The 22615-nt window shown below is 47.1% G+C and overlaps 1 protein-coding gene across 1 annotated transcript in view; it reads right to left on the reverse strand.

The window, feature by feature from the left end:
* CD6 (CD6 molecule) overlaps window positions 1–15103 on the reverse strand; it is a 44467-nt gene extending 29364 nt beyond the window's left edge. The window contains exon 1 of the mRNA XM_055583395.1: window positions 14945–15103. Within this exon, the coding sequence (XP_055439370.1) occupies window positions 14945–15005 (61 nt within the window). The 5' untranslated portion in view covers window positions 15006–15103. The remainder of the gene's footprint in view (window positions 1–14944) is intronic.
* Window positions 15104–22615: the final 7512 nt, after the last annotated feature.

The raw sequence follows: 22615 nt of genomic DNA on the forward strand, positions 1-22615 counted from the left end.
CTCAGCCCCTGAATCCCAGTGATGGGTAAGATCTCTGGCCAGTGTCTCTCCCCATGGTGTCAAAAGAGGCCTTCAGGACTTCCCTGAGTGGTCCACTGGTTAAGAATCCTCCTGCCAATGCAGGGGACATGGGTACAACCTCTGGTCCAGGAAGATTCCACATACCACTGGGCAAATAACCCGTGAGCCACAACTACCGAGCTGGCACTCTAAAGCCCTCGAGCGGCAACTACTGAAGCTCACACACCCTAGAGCTCGTGCTCTGCAACAAGACAAACCACTGCAATGAGAAGCCCACGCACCACAACTAGAGAGTATCCCCTGCTCACCACAACTAGAGAAAGCCTGTGTTCAGCAATGAAGACTCAGTGATGCCAGAAATAAACAAATTAATTTAAAAGATAAAATAAAGAAGCCTTTAAACTGGGGCAAGCAGAGAGCCAGCTGAATGTCTAGTCAGGGCCAAAGTATGCTGGACCCTTGGGAAGTTTTGCAGAGGTTTAAGGTGGGCATCCTAGGCTCTAGCAACCAACACCCACTGCTTTGGTATAAGTGTCTGGCTCAGCCAACTGACCTCCCAACCTATTCCCAGCTGCATCCCACCCTCCCAATCCACTCCGCTGGCTGGCGACTCTGTTTCTAAACTCCAGAGTCCCGGGGAGCAGAGAAGTCAAGGAGCCATCTCTGCAATCAGCATGGCAGAGTTGGAAGCAGGTGGGCTTCCCAGGTGGCGCTGGTGGTAAAGAACCCACCTGCCAATGCAGGTAGAAGTAAGAGACACAGGCTCACTCCCTGGGTTGGGAAGATCCCCTGAAGGAGGACACAGTAGTCCACTCCAGTATGCTTGCCTGGAGAATTCCATGGACAGAGGAGCCTGGCGGGCTGCAGTCCATGGGGTCACAAAGAGTCGGACACAGCTGAAGCAACTTAGCACACACTCACAGGCTTTGAAGTCGAATCTCATCTCTTCTTCTTAATACTAGGATCTGGATTTCTTGTCTTTTTCTTAAAAAGAAATTTTATTGGCCTACAGTATTGACTTAAAATGTGGTGTTAGTTTCAGGCATACAGCAAAGTGAATCAGTTTTACGTGTACACATAGCCACTCTTCCTTAACCTCTAGTATCCTCCGCGACCTTTGTCCACGAAAGTGGTGACATTAACAGCCACCTCCTGGCGATGCTGGGAGATTGAAAGAGAAAATGATTGTCATGGGGCCTGACTCTCCTTAACTACTTGGCACTGCGCTTACACAATCCTTTACTGCAGTTCTGAAGCCCTCAGATACCACTGGGTTTTTCATAACTCTGTGAGTGGCCTTCCCGACCTGAAATGAGCAGGGTTGTTTCATGGTCTTTATTTATTCTGTACGGTGTGAAAAATCATATATTTTGCCGCAGAAATGTTAATGTACTTGGTTACAGGGGCTGCTCAGGCCCCTGCTGAGACATTATATAATACATGCTAATACTTCACTTCAGAGAGCAAGAGAGCTGACATTCCGGTCATACTCATTTTCCCTCAGAGAGGTTCAGAAACTTGCCCAAGGTCACAGAGGAGGTGGTGGAGCTTGAGAGAAAATGCTGGTCTCTGAGACCCCAGGCTTCACATTCTCACAGCCATTCTGATAAACATTCATTGGAATCAACACAGTGCCCCTCAGCGTACCCACCTCCATACTGATGAGACTAAACACCCACCACGCCCCGGAGCCTCACACAGTCCCTCTTTGAGAACGAAAGACCGTGTTGTGTGAGGGTGCTGGGTGAGATCTCTTTTAATGTGGCTGTTATAACATTTTTACAATAAGGATGACTAATGCTTACATCGTGTCTGAATTCTCAGCTGGAACTGGGCAGGAGTGACAAGGAGAGATGGTAGAATAGAGACTAGCCATTATTATGACCTTGGGTGAGTCCCTGTCCCATTTTGGGCCTCAGGGTCTCCAAGGTGAAAATGGGTGAGTTGGGCAAGCTGAGGTCAGCCAGAGGGGATTGGGTTCTGTTGCCTCCAATGGCCCCTGATTTGAGGCTGCCAAGCAGACAGTGCTTCAGAACACAGCTCCCGCTGTCCCCACCACCTCTACCCAGCTGGTCCTTCCACCAGCTATGCAGTATTTCCTAACCAGATGACCTTCAGATTCAAGATTAAATTGTATTGAATCCCATAGTAAGCAAATGATTCCTTTTCCAGTTCTTCAGTCCTGGGGATTGCAAGTCTTATTGTCATGCTTCTCTACTTTTAATGTCTAAGATTTTTTAACACAGGGAGAGCTGACTTAGGTTTGGATAGCAGGCTAGTGAATGATGAGGGACTCATCTGTTTATATGGATATAATCAACTTATTGAAGTAACATTGGTTTGAGATATAGGAAACCTGGAGACTTTCAAGGTTTAAATAAACTTGCTTAGATCTACATACAAAGTTGATTATAAAAAACATATGTTAAATAACTGTATATACATAAGGACTTTCCCGATGGCTCAGCAGGTAAAGAATCCACCTATAATGCAAGAGACACAAGAGATATTGGTTCAGTCCCTGGGTCAAAAAGGTCTCATGAAGAAGCAAATGGCAACCCACTCCAGTATTCTTGCCTGAAAAATCCCATGGACAGAGGAGCCTGGCTGCCTACAGTTCAAAGGGTCAAAAAGGGTCAAACAGGACTGAGTGAGTAAGCACAAGGGTGAATCATATCACATCCTTGTACACTTAAAACTCTCTGATTTCCTCTGGATTAATTCCAAGTCCATACTGATGTTTTCCTTGACATTGCCAACCTTTCCATCTCCGGCTCCCCCTCCCTCTGTAATCTCCTCCAATGTGTCAAACTCACTTCTGCCTCAGGGCCTTTGCACCTGCCATGCCCTCTGCCTGGAATGTCCTACTCCCTGATCTCAGCAAGGCCGGCTCATTTCATCAGTCAGATCTCTGCTCACAGGCTCTCAGAGGCCTGTCCTAAATCTCCATTCCAGTTTCTCTATCTGCCTTCCTTGGTTCTACTTCTTTTATAGCACATATTCCTCTCTGAAATGATACTATTTTTTAAATGTTTTGGGGGAGTTCACCTCAAGGCATGTGGGATCTTAGTTCCCTGATCAGGAATCGAACCTGCACTCCCTGCATTGGAAAGTGAAGTCTTAACCACTGGACTTCCAAGGAAGTCCCAATACTAATTTTTTAATGTGTTTATTTGTTTGTCTATTTTCTCCACTAGAATATAAGCTCCTTAAAGTCTGGAGCTTTGTCCCACTTCCTCTGTGGCCGAAAACAGTGCCCACTCATAATAGGAGCTCCACAAATGAATGGCAGGAAGCTGTAAAGGTGAAGGGAGGGTGGCCAGGGAGCAAAGAGGAGCCCATCGGGCGCCACAAGGAGGTAAGCAGGATGGTGGCCATCAAAGGCTCAGTCTGAGGGCTCTCACACATGGCCCCGTCAGCACCAGCCTTCCAGACACTGAGCCAACTGGCTCCCACCCACTGAGCCAGCAGAGAAAGCCATGTCAGCAATTGTACCTGTAAAAGAATGAAGGCTTTACAATATCACCATCAAGACACTATCATGATAATAACTGATTCAGACTGGAATCAACCATAATATTACTATGAGTGGATAAAGATTTGAAGAGAACCAAAATATTTATACATTCTCAGAGACTCTGCCCATAAGAGACATATTCATTACAAAGGAGATGAGTGACTTTACCTAGCAGACGACACCTTAATCCAAGCAACCCGAGTGAGACCACTGGTAACGGGATGAGCTGATACTATGTCCGAGAAGGACTCAGCTTCACTTTTGTGACACTCCTGACAAAATAAGAACAACTAATCATGAGGGACCTTCAGACAAGCCCTGACGAGGAACATTTTATAGAAAAACTAGCCTGCACTCCTCAAAATGATCAATACCATGAAAGAGAAAGAAAATTTGAGCACATGCTCCAGAAAATCAGGAGAGTGAAACACAATACGTTCCATAGAATTTTCTTTTGCCTCTAAGGCAAATTGTTTTGGAAAAATCTGAGAAAGTTCTATAGATTATTTTTGTAGTGATGTTAATCACCTGATTTTGATACACATACGGTGGTTACATAAAAGAACGCTTTTTTTTTTTTTTTTTTTTTTTTTAGGACGTGTTGACATATTTAAGAGAAAGGGCCATTATGTCTACAACTTGCTCTCAAGTGGTTTAAGAAAAAAATGTGGTAGAAAAATAGAGAAAATTATAAAAAGTATTAACCAGTCAGGGAGTCTGAGTAAAGAGCACAAGGAAAATCTTTGTATTATTTTTGCAGCTTCGCAGGAAGTCTAAAATTGTGCTGAAATAAATTAAAAAAAAAAAAAAAAACCTAAAATACTAAGCTAGAAAAAAGGCTAGGAATTGAGGAGTCATTGAGATGGTGGAGGCAAAGTGGCTGCAGGAAGCCAGCTCCTCACCTCACAAGGCTGACATCTTAGAGGCCAGGGTCAGTTGTGTTCACCTCAGACCACGTCAGCCCATAGCGCTCCCCTGACATATCCACATCGAGGTGAGGGAACTGAGGACGCATGTGGGCCCTCTGGGTGATGTGTGGAAGGGACCCAGGGCACAGCCTGCAGAGCAAACTTCTCACCCCTGACCATGACCCTGGGTGCCTCACTCCCCACTTTGCACCTCAGTTCCCTCCTCTGACAAATGGGTAGATGTCAATGACTGGCAGCCCTCTGGCGATGAAGTCTTCCAACTCAGCTTGTTGTTGTTGTTCAGGCATTAAGTCGTGTCTGACTCTTTGCGACCCCATGGACTACAGCACGTCAGGCTCCCCTGTCCTTCACCATCTCCCGGAGTTTGCTCAAACTCATGTTCATTGATTCGGTGATGCCATCCAACCATCTCATTCTGATATTTCTAGAATCCCATCTGGAGAATGCAGCATATCTCTCCAAGAAATTTGATTCATTTGGCAAGTATGTTTACTTTAGCCAAAGGAAAGACAGAAAGGTGGTCTCGCTAAGCAGAATGAGGAATGAACGTTCTCCCTGTCTTAGACACGCTTCTCCACCTCTGCCCTGACTCCCCCACCCCAGCTCTGCTCCCAGGCACCGCTCCTGGAAGAAATGAACACAACTAACAAAAATTTATACCAAAGTATAGAGAAAATCTTTCCTGAAGCCCTATTTCAGAAGAGGCAGCTGGTAGGGATGGGTTGGTCAGAGACCAGAAAGCCACTCTTGTCCCAGTTCAGTCAGCAACTGTCTGCGTGGCTCCAGTTTTCCGAGCATCACTTTGTGCTCCTGTAAGATGACAGAGCCATGCATGGCTTTGCACACAGCTGAGGACACAGTGACTTCACCTCTGTGTTCTCCTCGGCTCAGGGCTCAGTAGGCGATTTTCAAATTGAAAGCGGGGCACTCAGATAAGACCCTCAGGACACCTTGAGAAGCTGTCAGCTCTGAGGAGCTCCTTATTCAGGACCCCACAGCCCAGGCCCCCAACCCTCAGTGCAGACTCCCTGGGCTGGGCTGGCGCTACCTGGAGAGCCCAGCCTAGTTCAGGGTCACAGTGGAGTGGTCGGGGTGACCTGGAAACTTAGAGGCTGGAACTTCTAATGCATTCTGCCATCTCTGATACACAGTGGAGATCCAGGGCATCCTCCTTGCAGGGGAAAAAGGGGGGTCTCTTTTCCATTACACTACCCTAATCCAGCATACCCCAAGGCCCCCTCAGGCTCCTCCCCAGCCCATCTGCCCTGCCTCCCTGCCCGGGCTGGCTTCTTGGGGGCTGCCTCAGCTGCCATTTTTAGGCAGAGGCAGTTTGGCCGCAGGAGTCTACAAAATGGTGGGCGGAAACCCGGGCTTCCCTCCTCTGTCCCCGTGAGCTCCCGCCCTGAGGCCCAGCTCCACGCCCTGGCCGTGGGGCTCTTTGGGGCCCCAAGGAACCCTGAGTTTCCCCAGGTACTTCACAGCTAACATCTTATGCAGCCTCATCCCAACCCTGGGCTCCGGAGGTTGCCACTGATCCTGCTTTACAACTGGGGAAATCGAGGCTGGGCGGAAGCTCGGCTGGCCAGGAAGTGGCTTCTGACACACAAATCCCTTCTAGAGTTTCTTCACACTAGTTCCATGACAGCCCAGCTGAGGTGAAAACTCTCCAGAGAATGGGAGACCTTTCCTAGAAAAATTGATGTGGATGGGTTCCTAAACCCTGCCATCTTCCAGGGCAGGGAAACATTATGGATTTGGAGTCCCAGGCAGCACAGTGGATAAGAATCCACCTGCCAGTGCAGGGAACACGGGCTCAATCCCTGGTCCAAGAAGATTCCACATGTCTCAGAGCAACTAAGCCCGTGCACCCCAACTACAGAGCCCTTGTGCTGAAACTACTGAAGCCTGAGAGCCTAGAGCTTGTGCTGTGCAATGAGAAGCTGCCACAATGAGAAGCCTGCATCCAAGAGTTGCCTCCACTCACCGCAACTGCAAGAGAAACCCCACATAAAGCAAGAAAGACACCAATGCAGCCAAAAATAAATGAATAAACAGAATTTTAAAAAAAGATCTGGCACCTAATAGTGAGCTGCGAGCCTTGTTAAAAACAAGGGGCCCCAGATGGGGTTGCTTATGCTAAGCCCCACATCACCAAGTCGAGACTTTATGGTTTCACCTGACCAGGACTAGTTAAGTCATCTGCCTGTTAGACCCTGCCATTCCTAAAAGAAAGCAATTTCGTGATAACCAACAAAGACCTACTGTATAGCACAGGGAACTATACTCAATATTTTGTAATAACCTATAAGCATAAATAATCTGAAAAACATAGATATATATGTATGCATAACTGAATCACTTTGCTGTACACCTAAAACTAACACAACATTGTAAACTGTGCTCAATGTTACGTGACAGCCTAGGTGGGAGAGGGGTATGGGGGAGAAAGGATACATGAATTTGCATGGCTGAGTCCCTCCACTGTCCACCTGAAACTACCACATCATTGTTAATCAGCCATACCCCAATACAAAATTTAAAGTTTTAAGTTTGAAAATAAAATAAAAATCCCCTTATATACCTGTCCTTTCTGTCAGAGCGCATGCTGCTGATTATAACTGCTTTTTGCTCTTTAAAATTTTTACTGCATTAAAAGATTTTAATATGCCTCAGTTTATCTTTCAACCGACTATTCACTGTGCCATCTGGGAAAAGTCACTTCACCTCTCTGAGCCCCTGACACTTGATCAGTAAAGTGGTGCTCATAATCAGACTTCACAGGGATGTGAGGAGGGCGGGACAGGTGTATGAATTTACAAAGCACTGCTCAGTTGGCCTGCTGCAGGCAAATGTACGGTCTGTGTGGGCCATCTCTGTGCCAGTCTCTGTGCCTGGCATGCTCACTGCATCCTCATGACACAGCAGTCTGGGTGAGTCAGCAGATAGAGAGCCTGGCACCCAGCTCTTCTGGGCTCTGGGGCCGTACCCACCCAACAGGCCTTAGGCCTTGCTCTTCAGATTCTGCTCAAATGGTCCTTTTGCCTGAAATGCCTTTTTTTCCCTTTAACTTTTTATTTTGAAATTATAGACTCACAAGAAGTTGCCAGAATGATACAAAGAAATCCCAGGCATGGAATAGCACAGAAAAATCCAGCTTCCCCAGATGGTGACCCGCTCTATAACTAGAGTAACTCACCAAAACCAGGAAGTCGATATCCACACAACACAAGGATCTCACCAGCTTTCGCAGGCATTCATTTTTTTAAAATGTCAAAGAAAGTAAATAAATTTTTTAAAAAGTGTCTTTGGGCCTAAGATGTCTTTTTCCATCGTATTTTGGTATGCAAAGCCCTCTTGTCCCCGTGTCCAGCCCCTCTGTGGCAAGTTCAAGCTCTCCCTATCCTGATTTCCAGCTCCCGGAAACTGAGCAACCCAGTGATGGAGAACGTGGGTTTTGGAGATCTAAAACCCGTGTTTTAAACTCAGCATCATCGATTTAAACCCATGGAGTTAAGCTCAGCATCAGCCACAGACTGGGACAAAGTACAGAGCTTTCTGACCCTCCGTTTCCCCACCTATTAATATAAAATAGGGGCAAGCACCCCAATGTCAAGAGAGGAAAGAATAATCATGGCTGGTGCTTGGAGAATGTAAGTCCCATGCAACGGATGGTGGTTATGATTATCATCGGATTGCACCTATTGTCGAATCTACTCTGGGCTGACCCTTGTATGCTTTATCACCATCCCCTGTGGCTCAGCTGGTAAAGAATCTGCTTGAGATGCAGGAGACCTGCGTTCGATCACTGGGTTGGGACGATCCCCTGGAGAAGGGAAAGGATACCCACTCTAGTATTCTGGCCTAGAGAATTCCATGGACTTTGTAGGCCATGGGGTGGCAAAGAGTCAGACACGACTGAGCCACTTTCACTTCAACATTTAACACGTTCAATGTCAAGCCTTCATAGCTCAGTACCAGCTCAGGGCCTGGCACACAGTGAGTGAGTGTGAAGTCACTCAGTTGTGTCCGACTCTTTGTGACCCCATGAACTGTAGCCCACCAGGCTCCTCTGTCCATGAAATTTTTCAAGCAAGAGTACTGGAATGGGTTGCCATTTCCTTCTTCAGGGGATCTTCCCAACAGATGCTAAATAAATGTGGATAAATGGAGTCCTCTGCTATGCAAGCTCTCCTTTGGCTTATGGTATCTCTTTGACATGGTATCTCTTTAGCTTCACTTAGATCATTCCTGGCCTGGTGGGCAAGGTACATGCACAGCAAGTGCATGAAGGCCGAGCCTTGTGGAGGGAGGCAGCCCATTTGCTCCCATCCATCCCTTAAAAGTCTTTTGGGGGCCCCAGGATCCATCCCCGAGGCCCCTTGGGGCCTTCCCTGGACCCAGTATTAAGGCTGCAAGCCTGGGAGGGTACAATATCTGGGAGAGATGTCTCATCCTTGGAGAGCAGCCAGATGGGAGACAGGCCAGGCAGGCTTTCGCAGCGGAGAGAGCTCAGAGCTGCCGGTCAGGAGACCTCAGCTCAAGCCCTGGCAGGTCTTAGCCACAGACTTCGGACAGGGCTGAGCCTCGCTAAACCTCAGTTTCCTCACCTACACAATGGGGTCTTCATGTGGGTAAACGAGCTTATGGTACAAACGACATTATGTTAACCACTAAATCCTGTACTTACATATATGAGATCTTTGTCCTGGCTGTGTAACATTTATAAGTTCACAATTAAGTGGTCACTGGCATGGTATTAAATACCACAGGTCTGACCAGAAATGAATAACATTTTTCCATGATGTTTATTTTCACTGTTATTACCATTCAGGTGATTGACAATGGCTTTAAGGCAGCAATATGTAGGGGTTTTCTTTTTTTTTTAAGTAAATGTCTTTATACTTTAAAGCATCTATTAAGAATATTAAGCAAATGGTCAGATAGAATGGCAGCTTTAGTAAACACCTAGAAGGGGCAGGAATGTGGACCCCCAGAAAATGCTGCTCTTCTAACGCACCTCGCCCTGACCAGATGTGGGGAGGGGGGCAGTGATGAGGGTGGGATGGAGGAGCTGGAGGACCCTGAGACTGGGGAAAGTGAGGGACCCATGCATTCCAGCCCCACCAGGGTCTGCTCAGTGCAGGGCTGAGAATCCAGCATGGGATTTAGTTGTGGTCCATGCAGGGGGGTGGCGAAGGCTGCATGCCAGGGTGTGTGTGTGGTGGCGGCGGTGGGGGGGGGGGTCCTTTTCCTCCAGGCCCCTGTCCCAAAGCCTCAAATGGACCACCTGCTTCCTTGTCCCAGGGGGACGGCTGATGCTTCAGCCTCAGAATCCGACAGCTGGGGTCTCGATTTAATTCTCGAGGGTTTCTGTAAGAAATGAGGCTGACTCAGAGCAGGCTTCAATATATGTGAACTGAATGAGGGATGCTGTGGGTAGTGTTTCTCACTCATTCTGGATCCCTCTGGAATCATCTATGTTAAGCTGACTATGCCAGCCCCAACGCCCTAGGAGCTGCCTTGTCTCGCATTACCACCCTGGTGACAGCCACATTAACTGTCCCCCCCAGGCGTATGACCAGAGAACCAGACTAAGCTGGGAGAAATATGGAGGTGGCTGTCATAGATTATTCATAGATGGATGAGACTTGCCATACAGGAAGAATGTGGGAGATTAAAAAAAAAAAAAAGAATAGTAGCCATTTGTTTAATTTAATCCAATCGAGTGGTAAAAGCCCCTGGGTTAGGGGGAGATAGAGAGGATTAGGCTTGTGAAATTTGGATTGTGTGTGGAGAGACCAGTCCAATCAGAGGGCATGAGCTATCCATCAGCAGCACAAGAGAATGCTATCTCTTATTTTGGCAAAACAACAAAAATAGCTGTCCTCATCTCAGTCCACTGATACAGAAACTCCAGCCTGCTTGGGATAAGTTCAGTTACCTGCAGTGGTACAACTATTTTCTCCTTGGTAAGTGGCTTTTAAGCCCAGGAAGATTAGAATTTAAAATACACAGGTAATTAAAAACATAAAAACCCATAGTATTTGTACCTTTTTGTCAAGTTTAAGTTGGACCAAATTCTGCATGTTGGTGTATAAAATCCTGTATTTTAGTGTTTAAGAATTTTTGGCCACTAGAGTTTCTCAGAGAAGGCAATGGCACCCCACTCCAGTACTCTTGTCTGGAAAATCCCATGGACGGAGGAGCCTGGTAGGCTGCAGTCCATGGGGTCACTAAGAGTCGGACACAACTGAGCGACTTCACTTTCACTTTTCACTTTCATGCATTGGAGAAGGAAATGGCAACCCACTCCAGTGTTCTTGCCTGGAGAATCCCAGGGATGGGGAAGCCTGGTGGGCTGCCGTTCATGGGGTCGCACAGAGTCGGACACGACTGAAGCGACTTAGCAGCAGCAGCAGCAGCAACAGAAGCAGAGTTTCTCATGTTTGTGACTAATTGACTCCAATTGAAATTTTAACCTAAAAAATTAAGAGAATTTGACAATGTGTAAACGTGATCAAACTACTTAAGAGAAATTAATATTCACTTTGTTTATAACTTAGCTTTTTCAAATTATAAGAATTATTTTAAATCCTTGGTAATGCTGTGTTTCTTAGAGGTATTTGAGGCATTTATAAGACAATCAAGTACATTAAATTTATAAATGCAGTGTCTGAAAGAAGGCATGGCAACCCATTCCAGTTTTCTTGCCTGGAAAATCCCAAGGATGGAGGAACCTAGCGGGCTACAGTCCATGGGGTTGCAAGAGCTGGACATAACTGAAGTGACTTACAAGCACCCATGCATAAATGCAGTGTAGAATATCTAAAGCAGTGATCTCCAATATAAATGTAATATACGCTCCATACATCATTTTACATTTTCTGTCAGCTTGCTGCTAAGTCACTTCAGTTGTGTCCAACTCTGTGCAACCCCATAGACGGCAGTCCACCAGGCTCCCCCGTCCCTGGGATTCTCCAGGCAAGAACACTGGAGTGGGTTGCCATTTCCTTCTCCAATGCATGAAAGTGAAAAGTGAAAGGGAAGTCACTCAGTCGTATCCGACTCTGTGCGACCCCATGGACTGCAGCCCACTAGGCAGCAAGCTTAATTGTAACAGTCGTACTTTTACCTAACATATCTAAACTATTTTCATTTCAATGTGTAATTAATATAAAAGTTATTAATGAGTTATTTTCACATTCTTTCTCTGAACACATCTCTAAGCTCTGCTGTGTATCTTGCATTCCTAACACATCTCCCTTTGGACGACCACATTCGGACGGCACACTGTAGTGACAGCTAAATGAGACATCACAGATCTAAGGGAATTAAATCAGCTACATTTGTAAGTGGTATTTATTCTTTAAGCAGGCTTACTCTGTTCAACCTGACTTGCTGAAATATTAATCAAAGAGTCCTTGAGAGCCGTTGTTTAAAAGCCACTGGACTTATAAAGAAAATGAGGTCTGTGTATTTACAAGGCAAGGAAATAATAGATTTTTTTTTAAAAATTGTTAATTTAAGAAGCTATTTTTTAAAGTGACCACATATAGCCTTTTCAAGTGCACAGCAGCAGCCCTTGAGGACCTCGCCAACCACAGTCCAGATGGAATTCGAGTCACTGGCTTTGGCTCGGCCCCGGCAGGAATGGCTAGGTTCTTTGTTCCTGTGTCTCTTGTAGTGTCAGATATGATGGAGCCCTTAAGGACTGTGGGTCCAAAGCTCCCCATTCCACACAAACTGAGGTCTAAAGCTGAGAAGCCGTACTACAAGGCAGGGTGGCAGGGATCCATCGATGGTCTCCTGACTCCCCCACTCACCCCTCCAAAACTCCCCATTCAGGGGTTTCTGGATCCTTCTCTCCACCTCTCCACCCACCCTGGCTGATCTGGAAATTGAGGCAGAACTGGAGGGTAGGTGGACCAACAGGTCTCTGGCCCAGGCCTCTAGGGAGCACCAAGGGAGAATTGGGAAGCATGGGTCTCTAGACCCTGGTCCCTGCCCTGGTCACTCATCAGGACAGACCAAGACCTGCTGAGAGGCCTGCCAGAATCCAGGCCAGCCTGGCCAGAGAAACTGCTCTGCAAGGCCCAGGATGGAACCTGGAGCTGGGACTGCAAAGGGGAGAAGGACAGGGGAGGCCAACCCAACTCCAAAGAACAATGACCAGGTCCACCACGACACAAGAGAGCCAGACTGCACATGCCACATGCCTAGTAAGCCCCCCGGGCCACATGCAGCCATGGGGGCAAAGCCCTGGAACTTCCTCATGGACCTCATCCTCCCAGCTCCCCTTCCTCCCTCCCTCTTCTCCGCTGCTTTTCTTTCTTTGCTTTTCTCAAGTTCCTTTCTGCCCGAGTGCCGCTACTGTCAGGCCATATTTCCAAGAACTAGGATCTATACCTCTGGGCACCCTTAGGACGGTTGAAGGGAGCAGCATTTAACGCCATTTAATCACAGAGCAAGGAAACTATTCCCACCTAAAGGGCTTTCTCCTGGAGTAGGAAATGGCAACCCACTCCAGTATTCTTGCCTGGGAAATCCCCTGGACAGAGAAACCTGGCGGGCTACAGTCCAAGGGGTCACAAAGACTGAGCACTATGAACAAAAGGGCTCTCAGTCCCCCTGAACAGTCAAGACAAAAATCACAGTTTGGAGACAGGATGTCTTTATCACCTCCTCATCTCCCCTTTAACAAAGAGGGCTGGCTTTGGGCTCAAGGGCCGTTACATTCTTTTAACTGTCTGCCAACAAGTCGTAAGAACTGGTTTTCACTGCCATATATTTTTATGCTTATCTTTTCCTTTTATTTGTGGCAAATGATGTCAGTTTTCCATGTGTAAATTGTGACATAAAGTTTCCTTTCAAAACTGAACTTGTATTAGTAACAAGTGAGTCAATTGAGTATAAATGCAGTTTTGAAAACATGAGGTAACTATCCTGAGAGTAGAGTGGGCCAGGCAGAGCCATGGTGAAGTGTAGAGAACAGGCCCCAGGTGCCCTCCTCTCTACCTTCCTCGGCTCTGCCCAGCCCGGGTTCCCACCTCCATTCAGACACCATGCGAGGCCAGATCCCAGGGCCTGCAGGCCTTTCAGACCCAGAGCTGAAGCCAGCCGCTCATGAAAAACAGAAGATAGAGATGCAGAGTGAGGGGCCCACTCTCGGACCATCTGTCTGTCCAGCTCGGGGGCAGAAAGTGGCCGAGCTCCGGAAGCTCCTGGTAGAGTGAGAACAGGCAAGGCCTCACTTCCGGACACTCATACGGTGCCAAAGTCCTACCTGTACCCACTCCTAGAGCTAATCAGTTTTTCCTGAAGCAGTGTGAAGTCAGGAGGCTGGAAGCACGTGCCTCTAGACAGATGGAGGCAGAGAGAAGAGCCCTCCACAGCTCCCCAGATGCTCCATGTTTCCCGACAGCGCCTTCCAGGGTCTCCCTCACATCAAACTGAAAGCACTTAGCATCTCTACTGCCAAGTGGACCCAGACTTCTGGGCCCAGAATTCTGTTTCCATCCCCATCTCCTTACCCTACAGACGTGAGGGCCCAGAGCAGCAGGACCTCTGCCACCTTGAACCCCACCCTCCACGGGGAACCAACAAGCATCCGATGAGCACAGCCCAGTGCCCAAACCTTTCCGCCATCTCATGCCCGGCCCAGGTCACTCCAGGCGGTGCCTTGGTCCCCATGAGGGCCTCAGGATCAGAAAGGAGCTAGCTCTCAAGAGACTTTCTGCTCATTTGTGCCCTAAACCAGGGGTCCCCAACCTCCGGGATCTAATGCCTGATGATCCGAGGTGGAATTGATGTAATAACAATAGAAATAAAGAGCACAGTAAATAGAATGTGTTTGAATCATTCTGAAACCATCCCACCCCCACCTTGGTTGGTGGAAAAAAAATGTCTTCCACAAAACTGGTCCCTGGTACCCAACAGGTTGGGGAACACTGCCCTAAACTACCCCCAATGGAGTCACCAGTGGCCACCTGTCCCCTAGTCTGCTTGGCTTCCCTGAATTCTGTTACAGGATGACTCTACCATGCGTGGTACAAGCCTGGTGAACCCAGAGCCTCTGCTTTGGGGTTGAAAACGTAATCATCAGTGAGCCTGCTTCTCTGGAAGGAAAACGGTTCCTTCCTGAAAGTTGGCAAGAAATCCTTAGCCTATGGATGGGAGGTGTCTCCTTCCTCAGACACTGAGAGCCCATTGATAAGAAGCTTGCATGCTGCCCACATTATTTGACCCTCAGGGTCCTCTTAGGGCTGTCCAGGCATAGCCCCAGCCCTTCACGGCGGTGCCTGTACCCTCCCTGGGCCCCGAATGCTGTTGGCACAGCTGGGGACCATCCTGGTACCAGACTGTAGTCTTAGCTAGAAGGCTCCAGAAACATGAGCATGAGAAAACAGCCAGAAAGGAGGCCTGGAGGGCAGGTCCCAGGCCTTCCCACAGGAAGGGCAGGAGGTGAGGAGGGGGCTACCTGAGAGAGCTGCCGTCAGCAATCCAGCAACCACGAAGAAAAGCGCCATGTCTGCCGCCATCTCTGACTGCTATGCGTGCCCGCCGGTGGGAAGCACCATCCCAGGGCCAGGAGGTGGACAGGCCGCTGAGGGCCCCTCTCAGATGCTCTGCCCCTGGCTGCTCCTGTCTGTAACTCTTTCTCTGCAGGAGACGGCACCCTTTGCACGCATGCGGCCAAGCCCAGCCTGCGAGTGTCTCTCACGCCTCTGTGCTCTACGTGTGGTTTCAGTCTCCAGGAAGCCAGGCTGGTAATATAGGTGAGGAGAGCCCAGCTGCCTCCACTGCGAGGCCACCAAGCCTGGCTAAACCCTAAGAGTCTCAGAGTAAGACACACACACACACACAGGGGCCCAAGGGTCTCCTGAGGAAGAGGGGAGCAGAGCGGGGAAAGCCTCACTTCTGGAGATCTGGTACATAGTAAGTAGATGTTCCATCAATACATGTTGGAACAGTGAAGGAGCGATCCAGTTCCATTCTAGTCCGTGAGCTCTGGCTCTCATGGGATTGAATCCCATACTTTCCCTTGTTCTCAGGTGCCATGATGAATGGGAAGGAGGAGAGTGTAGCTTTGACTTTCAAGAGGGAGAGACTCCGCCTCCGCTTGAACATCGTAAATCAGAACAGTCCTGAGAGATGGTTTTCCCCCACCTCCTTCTGCAGGCTGGAGCCACCCCCGGAGATGGCACAGAAGGCTCCAGTTCCCCCTATACCGCTGGGTCCCGTTTATTGCTCTGTGGGAGGCGGGCGCGGGAGCTGGGCCCAGAAGGATGAGCAGGTTTTCAACAGGCAGCGAAGCGTGAAAGCTGCTGGGCCTTGAGGAGGGACAGGAGTGGAAGGGCGGGGGCTTTGGAGGAGCCGAGGCAGGCCCCCCAGGGCTCTTTGGAAAGTGCTGAGTTGTCTGGTTGGGCTGCAAAGAAAGTTCCAAAGGAGGCAGGGACCAAGCCCAAGCATAATTAATTCACCATTGTGCTCCCTAGGTGGTCTACATGCACATTAAGTCACTTCAGTCGGGTTCGACTCTGCGATCTATGGACTTTAGCCCACCAGGCTCCTCTGTCCATGGGATTCTTCAAGCAAGAGTACTGGAGTGGGTTGCCATGACCTCCTCTAGGGGATCTTCTCCACCCAGAGACTGAACCTGCTTCTCTTATGTCTCCTGTATTTTCAGGCAGGTTCTTTACCACTAGTGTCACCCGGGAAGCCCAGGGGACCTACAGCTAAAGCCAAATAAATGTTGTTGAGTCAACGAAGGAACTGCTCACTTAATCTGGTCATCCAAACAGAATCCATGAAGAAGTTGAGTCCAAGTCCAGGGGAGTCTGGTTCCCTCCTGACCCTTCCCTGATATGACTCCATCTCAAATTCACTAAGCCTGGCCTGACACTTCCCTCATCCTCATTTGTTTTCATTTCCCTACCTGTGGAATGGGGAGGGGACATCTGAAGTTGCAGGTTGTTGAACCACAAGGAACCAGGTCCCCCTGGGTAAACTCTGCCCAGCCCCACCGGGTGGATGAAGTTCTGGCACCAGCTGAGACTGCCCTCTTGTGGACAGTTATGGAAGCGCATACAGCAGATAACTGCCTCCCACTTTCATTTTCAACTCCAATAAGGAGCACTTAGTGAGACCCCTTTTGGAGGAAGAGATGAAACCACAATCCTGCCCTCAAAGAGCGGGTAGTTCACAAACTCAGGTGACCAACGGCGGACCAGGGTAGGATGAGCACAGTGGGAGGTCTCCTGCTGATAAGCAGCATCCTGAGAGACACGTTTGGTTGGGCAGGAAAGATGGTTAGGGTTCCCTCTCTGGCAATATAGGAGATGGGACGTGCTGGAAAGTTCTCCTGAAACAACACACACACAAAAGCTGGATTAAAATATTATAAAGCAAGAGTCCCCAGCCTCTGGGCAACCTCCTGTCAGATCAGTGGCAGCCTTGGATTAGAAATAAAGTGCATTAAAAAAATGCAATATGCTCAAAGTATCCTGAAACCATTCCCTTTGCCTGGTCAATGAAAAAATTGTCTTCTACGAAAACAGTCCCTGGTGCCAAAAAGGCTTAGTGATGCGTGCATGCATGCATGCTCAGTCATATCCGACTCTGGGATCCCATGGACCGTAGCCCGCCAGGCTCCTCTGTTCATCGGGTTTCCCAAGCAAGAATTCTAGAGTAGGTTGCCATTTCTTCCTCCAGGGATCTTCCAGATCCAGGGATCAAACTCACATCCCCTGCATTGCAGGTGGATGCTTTACTGCTGAGCCACTGGGAAGAAAAGAGTTTGGGGGTTCGCTGTATAAAGCATCTTTAGAAAAGTCTAGCAGAGGTGGCTGGAGAAGGCAATGGCACCCCACTCCAGTACTCTTGCCTGGAAAATCCCATGGATGGAGGAGGCTGGTAGGCTGCAGACCATGGGGTCGAGAAGAGTCGGACACAACTGAGCGACTTCACTTTCACTCTTCACTTTCATGCATTGGAGAAGGAAATGGCAACCCACTCCAGTGTTCTTGCCTGAAGCATTCCAGGGACGGGGGAGCCTGGTGGGCCACTATCTATGGGGTCGCACAGAGTCGGACACGACTGAAGCCACTTAGCAGCAGCAGCAGAGGTGGCACAAAATTAAGGTTAATTGTTCAAGTTCAGAAGTGACAAAAAGCACAAATCCAAAGAGATCGCTGAGAGCAGAAGCAGAGGTTACCTGAGGTACCTGCTGATCCCAAGAGGCCAAGAACTTCAGTTCAAAGGGACAAAACCTAGAGCTTGAGCAAAGAGTAAAAGAGAATCAGGAACCTCCCGTTCAAAGCAGAACAGTGAACAACACCCACAGTGGATGACCCTGGAGAGAAAAACCTTGAAAGGGAGCTGGTACAGAATTCGCTCAGCTCAGCCTTGACTCTGAGTGAGAGAAAAAGGAACATCAACCCTGAATTTAAAAACAACAGGAGAATTTAAAGAAAGTAGATAGTTGCTCCCTAGGTACTTGGGAGAAACAAATGGGAAAATACTCTCTGGAGTAACTCAGCTTAAACTCAGGCCTCAAAGAATCCCCATAGAAAACGTTCACAGGAACAGGAGTACACAGGCAAAAAAAAAAAAACCATAAAATCAAAACACAAGGGTATTGATCAGGATTCTTTAGAGAAACAGAACGAGTAGAATATGATTTATTATAAGGATTGCCTCATATGATTTTGGAAGCTAAGAAGTCCCAAGATCTCAGTTGGCAACTGGAGATTCAGGAGAGCTGGTGATGAACGTCTAGTCTAAGTCTGCAGACCTAAGAACCAACAGAGCTGTTGGTGTAAGGTCCAGTCTGAGTCCAAGTCCAAAGGCAGGATGAGATCAGTGTCCCAGCTCAAAGAAAGGCAGAGAGAGACACACTCTCTTACTCGGCCCTTCTCTTCCATTCAGACTTTCAGTGGATTGGATGAGAGCCCCACTCATGAGCGACAGCAACATGCTTCACTCACTCTACTGATGCAAATGTGAATCTCATCCAGAAACACCCTCACAGACACACCCAGAATAATTTTTAACCAAATATCTGGACATATGGTCCAGTCCAGCAGACACATAAAATTAACCATGACAAGGCATTTTAAGTGAGAATTACACATAGCAATAAATAATAGACTTAAACTTTCAAAAGCTTTGGATATTGGAATTATGGTATACATAATATAAAATAAAGATATTTCATATGCTTAAAGAAATAAAAGTTAGTAATCAATGGTATAGATGAGGAATGAGACTATTTTATTTTTGTTGTTGTTGCTATTTTTTTTTTTAACTTTCCACCTCTGCTTTGTTGCTAAGCACTTCAGATAGACAGGGACCCCACCTTACCACCAGGCCTCTGGACTGATACAGTCAGGGTCTCTGGCCACATCACCAATGGTCTTGTAGGGAGAAATAGATCTGGAGGTTTGGACTTCCCCAACAGAACTAGGGGTGAAGGGGCAGAAACTTGGAGAATGCTTCGGACCAAGATGGAGCTCAGGCTGAGGCTGGATCCAGGGCTAGGCTGGTGTGTAGGTCTGGGCCACCTCTTCAGCCCACTCAGAGCCCAGTTTCTCCCCAGACCTCGCCACATGGAACCTGTGAGAAGGAACATTTCAACCTCACACTTTATCCTGAAAAGCATAATGAGACTATATCAAATTACTAGGAAGATTAAAAAACAACTAAGATAATACCTCTATATTGGATAAATATGATCTTCAAAACTAGCACTCCAAAGGACAGATTAAACATCAGAATAAGATAGCTCCGGAGAGTATTCATGAGCTGGATATATATCTGAAGAACTTATTAAAAACACAGCACAGAGAGACAAAGCAATGGAAAATATGAAACAGAGGTTAAGAGATATAGAAGATGGAACAAGGGCTTGAATAAGTCTAAGCAGAAAATTTTCAGAATTCATGAAAGACACAGTCCTCAGATCCTGGAAGCTCCCTAACCCATGAATGATGAATAAAAAGAAATCTACAACAAACACTTATGGTAGCAAAACAGCAATCACTGGAGAGAAGACGATCTATAAAGCAGACAGTCAGCTAACCTCTTAATATCAATAATTGAAGCCAGAGGACAGTGGAATAACATCTCAAAAGGCTGAGAGAAAATAACTGTCCAGATTGAATACGTTTCAGATACATTTTCAGATTAAAAATTGAGAGCATTTGTAACTGATGCTCACATAAGGAAATTCTAAAAGATGTTCTTTTAGAATTATGGACAAGGAAAATAATCTTGGAAGGAAAGAATAAGATTCAAGTAGGAATTGTGATCAAAGGAATACGTGAACAGGGACATAAATTAAATAAGCATCGATGATATAAAATAATTGTAAGAATGTCTAATTTGTTGGATTAGCAAAAAAAAAAACAAGATAAAAAAGAAGCAGGAAATAATAACAAAGGAATCAGTAAGGAGCAATCAGAGTTTTAAAAGGCCTGTCATTTGCAAGAGCACAAAAATTTTGACTGGCTTTTAACTTTGTTAAAGTAAATGTGCATGCTAAATTAGTGGAATGATTAGTGGGGAAAGCCTTATATAAAACCAAGAAAGGAAAGAAAAAGAAGTCAAATAAGAAAGGCAGGACACACAGGACGGGTAGGTTTTAGCAGACAGAAACAGGTGTAGGGCGCTCCTGGCAGAAGGCACAGTGTAAGAAGAGGCAGGACCAGATGGCGGGAGCATCAGTGGGAACTGATATGATACACCAGATACGCCTGTGTTCTGTGGACACAAAATTCCAGGAAGCTGGAAGGTACACAAGCTCGGGGCCCAAAGCCAAGCGCTCATTTTTATAACTCTGGGAGCCAGGACTTTTTAAAATTAATCTTTTCCTTTTTAAAAAAAATTATTTTAAATTGAAGGATAATTGCTTTATAATATTGGTTTGATTGAAGTGCAGTTGCCTTACAATGTTGCGTTAGTTTCGCCTGTATGGCAGGACGAATACAGCTCTATGTTTACATGTATAGTGAACTCGCTCAGTCGTGTCCAACTCTTTGCGACCCCATGGACTGTAGCCTACCAGGCTCCTCTGTCCATGGGATTTTCCAGGCAATAGTCCTGGAGTGGGTTGCCATTTCCTTCTCCAGGGGATCTCACCAACCCAGGGATCGAACCTGGGTCTCCCACGTTGTAGACAGACGCTTTACCATCTGAGCCACCAGGAAAGTATACATCTCCCCCTTTTTTGGATTTCCTTCTCATTTAGGTCACCACTGAGCACTGAGTAGAGTTCCCTGTGCTATACAATAGGTTCTCGGTGGGCTTCCTTGGTGGCTCAGATGGTAAAGAATTCACCTACAATGCAGGAGACCCGGGTTCAATCCCTGGGTCAGGAAGATCCCCTGGAGAAAGGAACGGCTACCCACTCCAGTATTCTTGCCTGGAGAATTTCATGGGCAGAAGAGCCTGACGGGCTACACCCACACTCTTTGGTGTCACAAAGAGTCAGACACAAATGAGCGACTAACATTATCTATTTTATACATAATATCAATGGTGTATTATATATGTAAATCCCAAGCTCCCATTCACCCCACTTCCCCCTTTCCCTCTAGATATCCTTATGTTTGATATCTACGTCTGTGTCTCTATTTCTGCTTTGCAAATAAGATCATCTATACTGTTTTTGTAGATTCCACATACATGCATTATTATATGATATTTGCTTTTCTAACTTACTTCACTCAATATGACGGTCTTTAGGTCCATCCACGTCTCCACAAATGACCCAATTTCGTTCCTCTTTATGGCTGAGTAATATTTCACTGTATATACGTACCATACCTTCTCTACCCATTCCTCTGGGGGACATTTGGGTTGCTTCCATGTCTCTTCAAGTCAGAACACCATTTGCAAGAACACCTCACGATTCTGCATCCTGTGGACAGTCCAGACATTTTTCATCCAGACTGCATCTCTCTCTTGACCTTGGCCCAGCAGAGAGAAACAAGCCACGTTATTAAGGGAAATCTGACTCTGACTGGAAGGAAGAGAGGCCTTGGGGCTGCACCCCCTGCTAAGAAGCATAGGGGAAAGTTCAATGCCTGCTCATACTTAGTGAGCACTTCCTATTGTACTAAACACTTGACATGGGATTCCCTCCTCAATTTTCACAACTCAACTAAATAGGTACCATCCTTAACACATCCTTGAAGACAAGGAAATTGAAGTTTAAGAGGTGGTTTGCTCAAGTTCCCACAGCTAAGAAGTAGTAGGGTTAGGCTCTGAACTCAGGTCTGTCTGACCCCAAACCCTGAGCTCTAACCACATGCAACTCAGCCTCGCTGGGGGTCGGAGTGGGAAGGCAGAAGTTGCCAGAGAGGGTTACAATTTTAATTAGGTAGTATCTTAGCCTACCCCTCCCCCAAATAGAGCTTTGCCTGCAGGTAGGTTATTTGGAAGTGGGATCTCAGGGAGCAGAGAAAGGGACAAAAAGCAGTGAAACAGGAAAAGAAGGAAAGTCAGTAAAAGGACGCGCTGTTGAGTTGGTCCCACTATGTGCCACTGGTGCTCCATCTTAGACTTATGAGGTGGTTCTCAGAAATATTTAACCCATGTGTAGGCTCCATTTCTGCCACCCACTGCACCAGCACCAGTGTGGCCAAAGGAGATGCAGGAAAGACCCGCAGGAAAAGCCAGCATGCCCCCTTGCTTGTTAGATCTCTCTCTGTGTAGCCCTTCTCTGCTGGCCATTAACATAAGAAAAAAAGATTTGCTTGCTTGGGACTTCCCTGGTGGTCCAGTGGTTAAGACACTAAGCTCCCAATGCAGGGGTCAGGGTTCAGTGCCTGGTGAGGGAACTAGATCCCATATGCCACAGCTAAAGATATCATGTGCCACAACTAAGACTCAGCACAGCCAAATAAATATTTTTTTAAAAAAAGAAAAGAAGTGCATGCTTTGTGCCCACTCCCACAGACTCATCTCTATGCTTCTACCCCAAGCATCCTTGTCTTTGATTTTCCAGGCTGGCTCCTTCCAGGTTACTGCCCAGGAGTCCATGTATATCCACAGCCCCAGCCACTTTTCCTTCCACGGGCAGTGGACGACCAACGGTACTCTCACATCTCCTCCACCAAGAGTATTTCCTTTAGAATTACCTCTAAGT

The sequence above is a fragment of the Bubalus kerabau genome, chromosome 5, assembly GCF_029407905.1.
Source record: "Bubalus kerabau isolate K-KA32 ecotype Philippines breed swamp buffalo chromosome 5, PCC_UOA_SB_1v2, whole genome shotgun sequence".
Classification (NCBI taxonomy): Eukaryota; Metazoa; Chordata; class Mammalia; order Artiodactyla; family Bovidae; genus Bubalus; species Bubalus kerabau.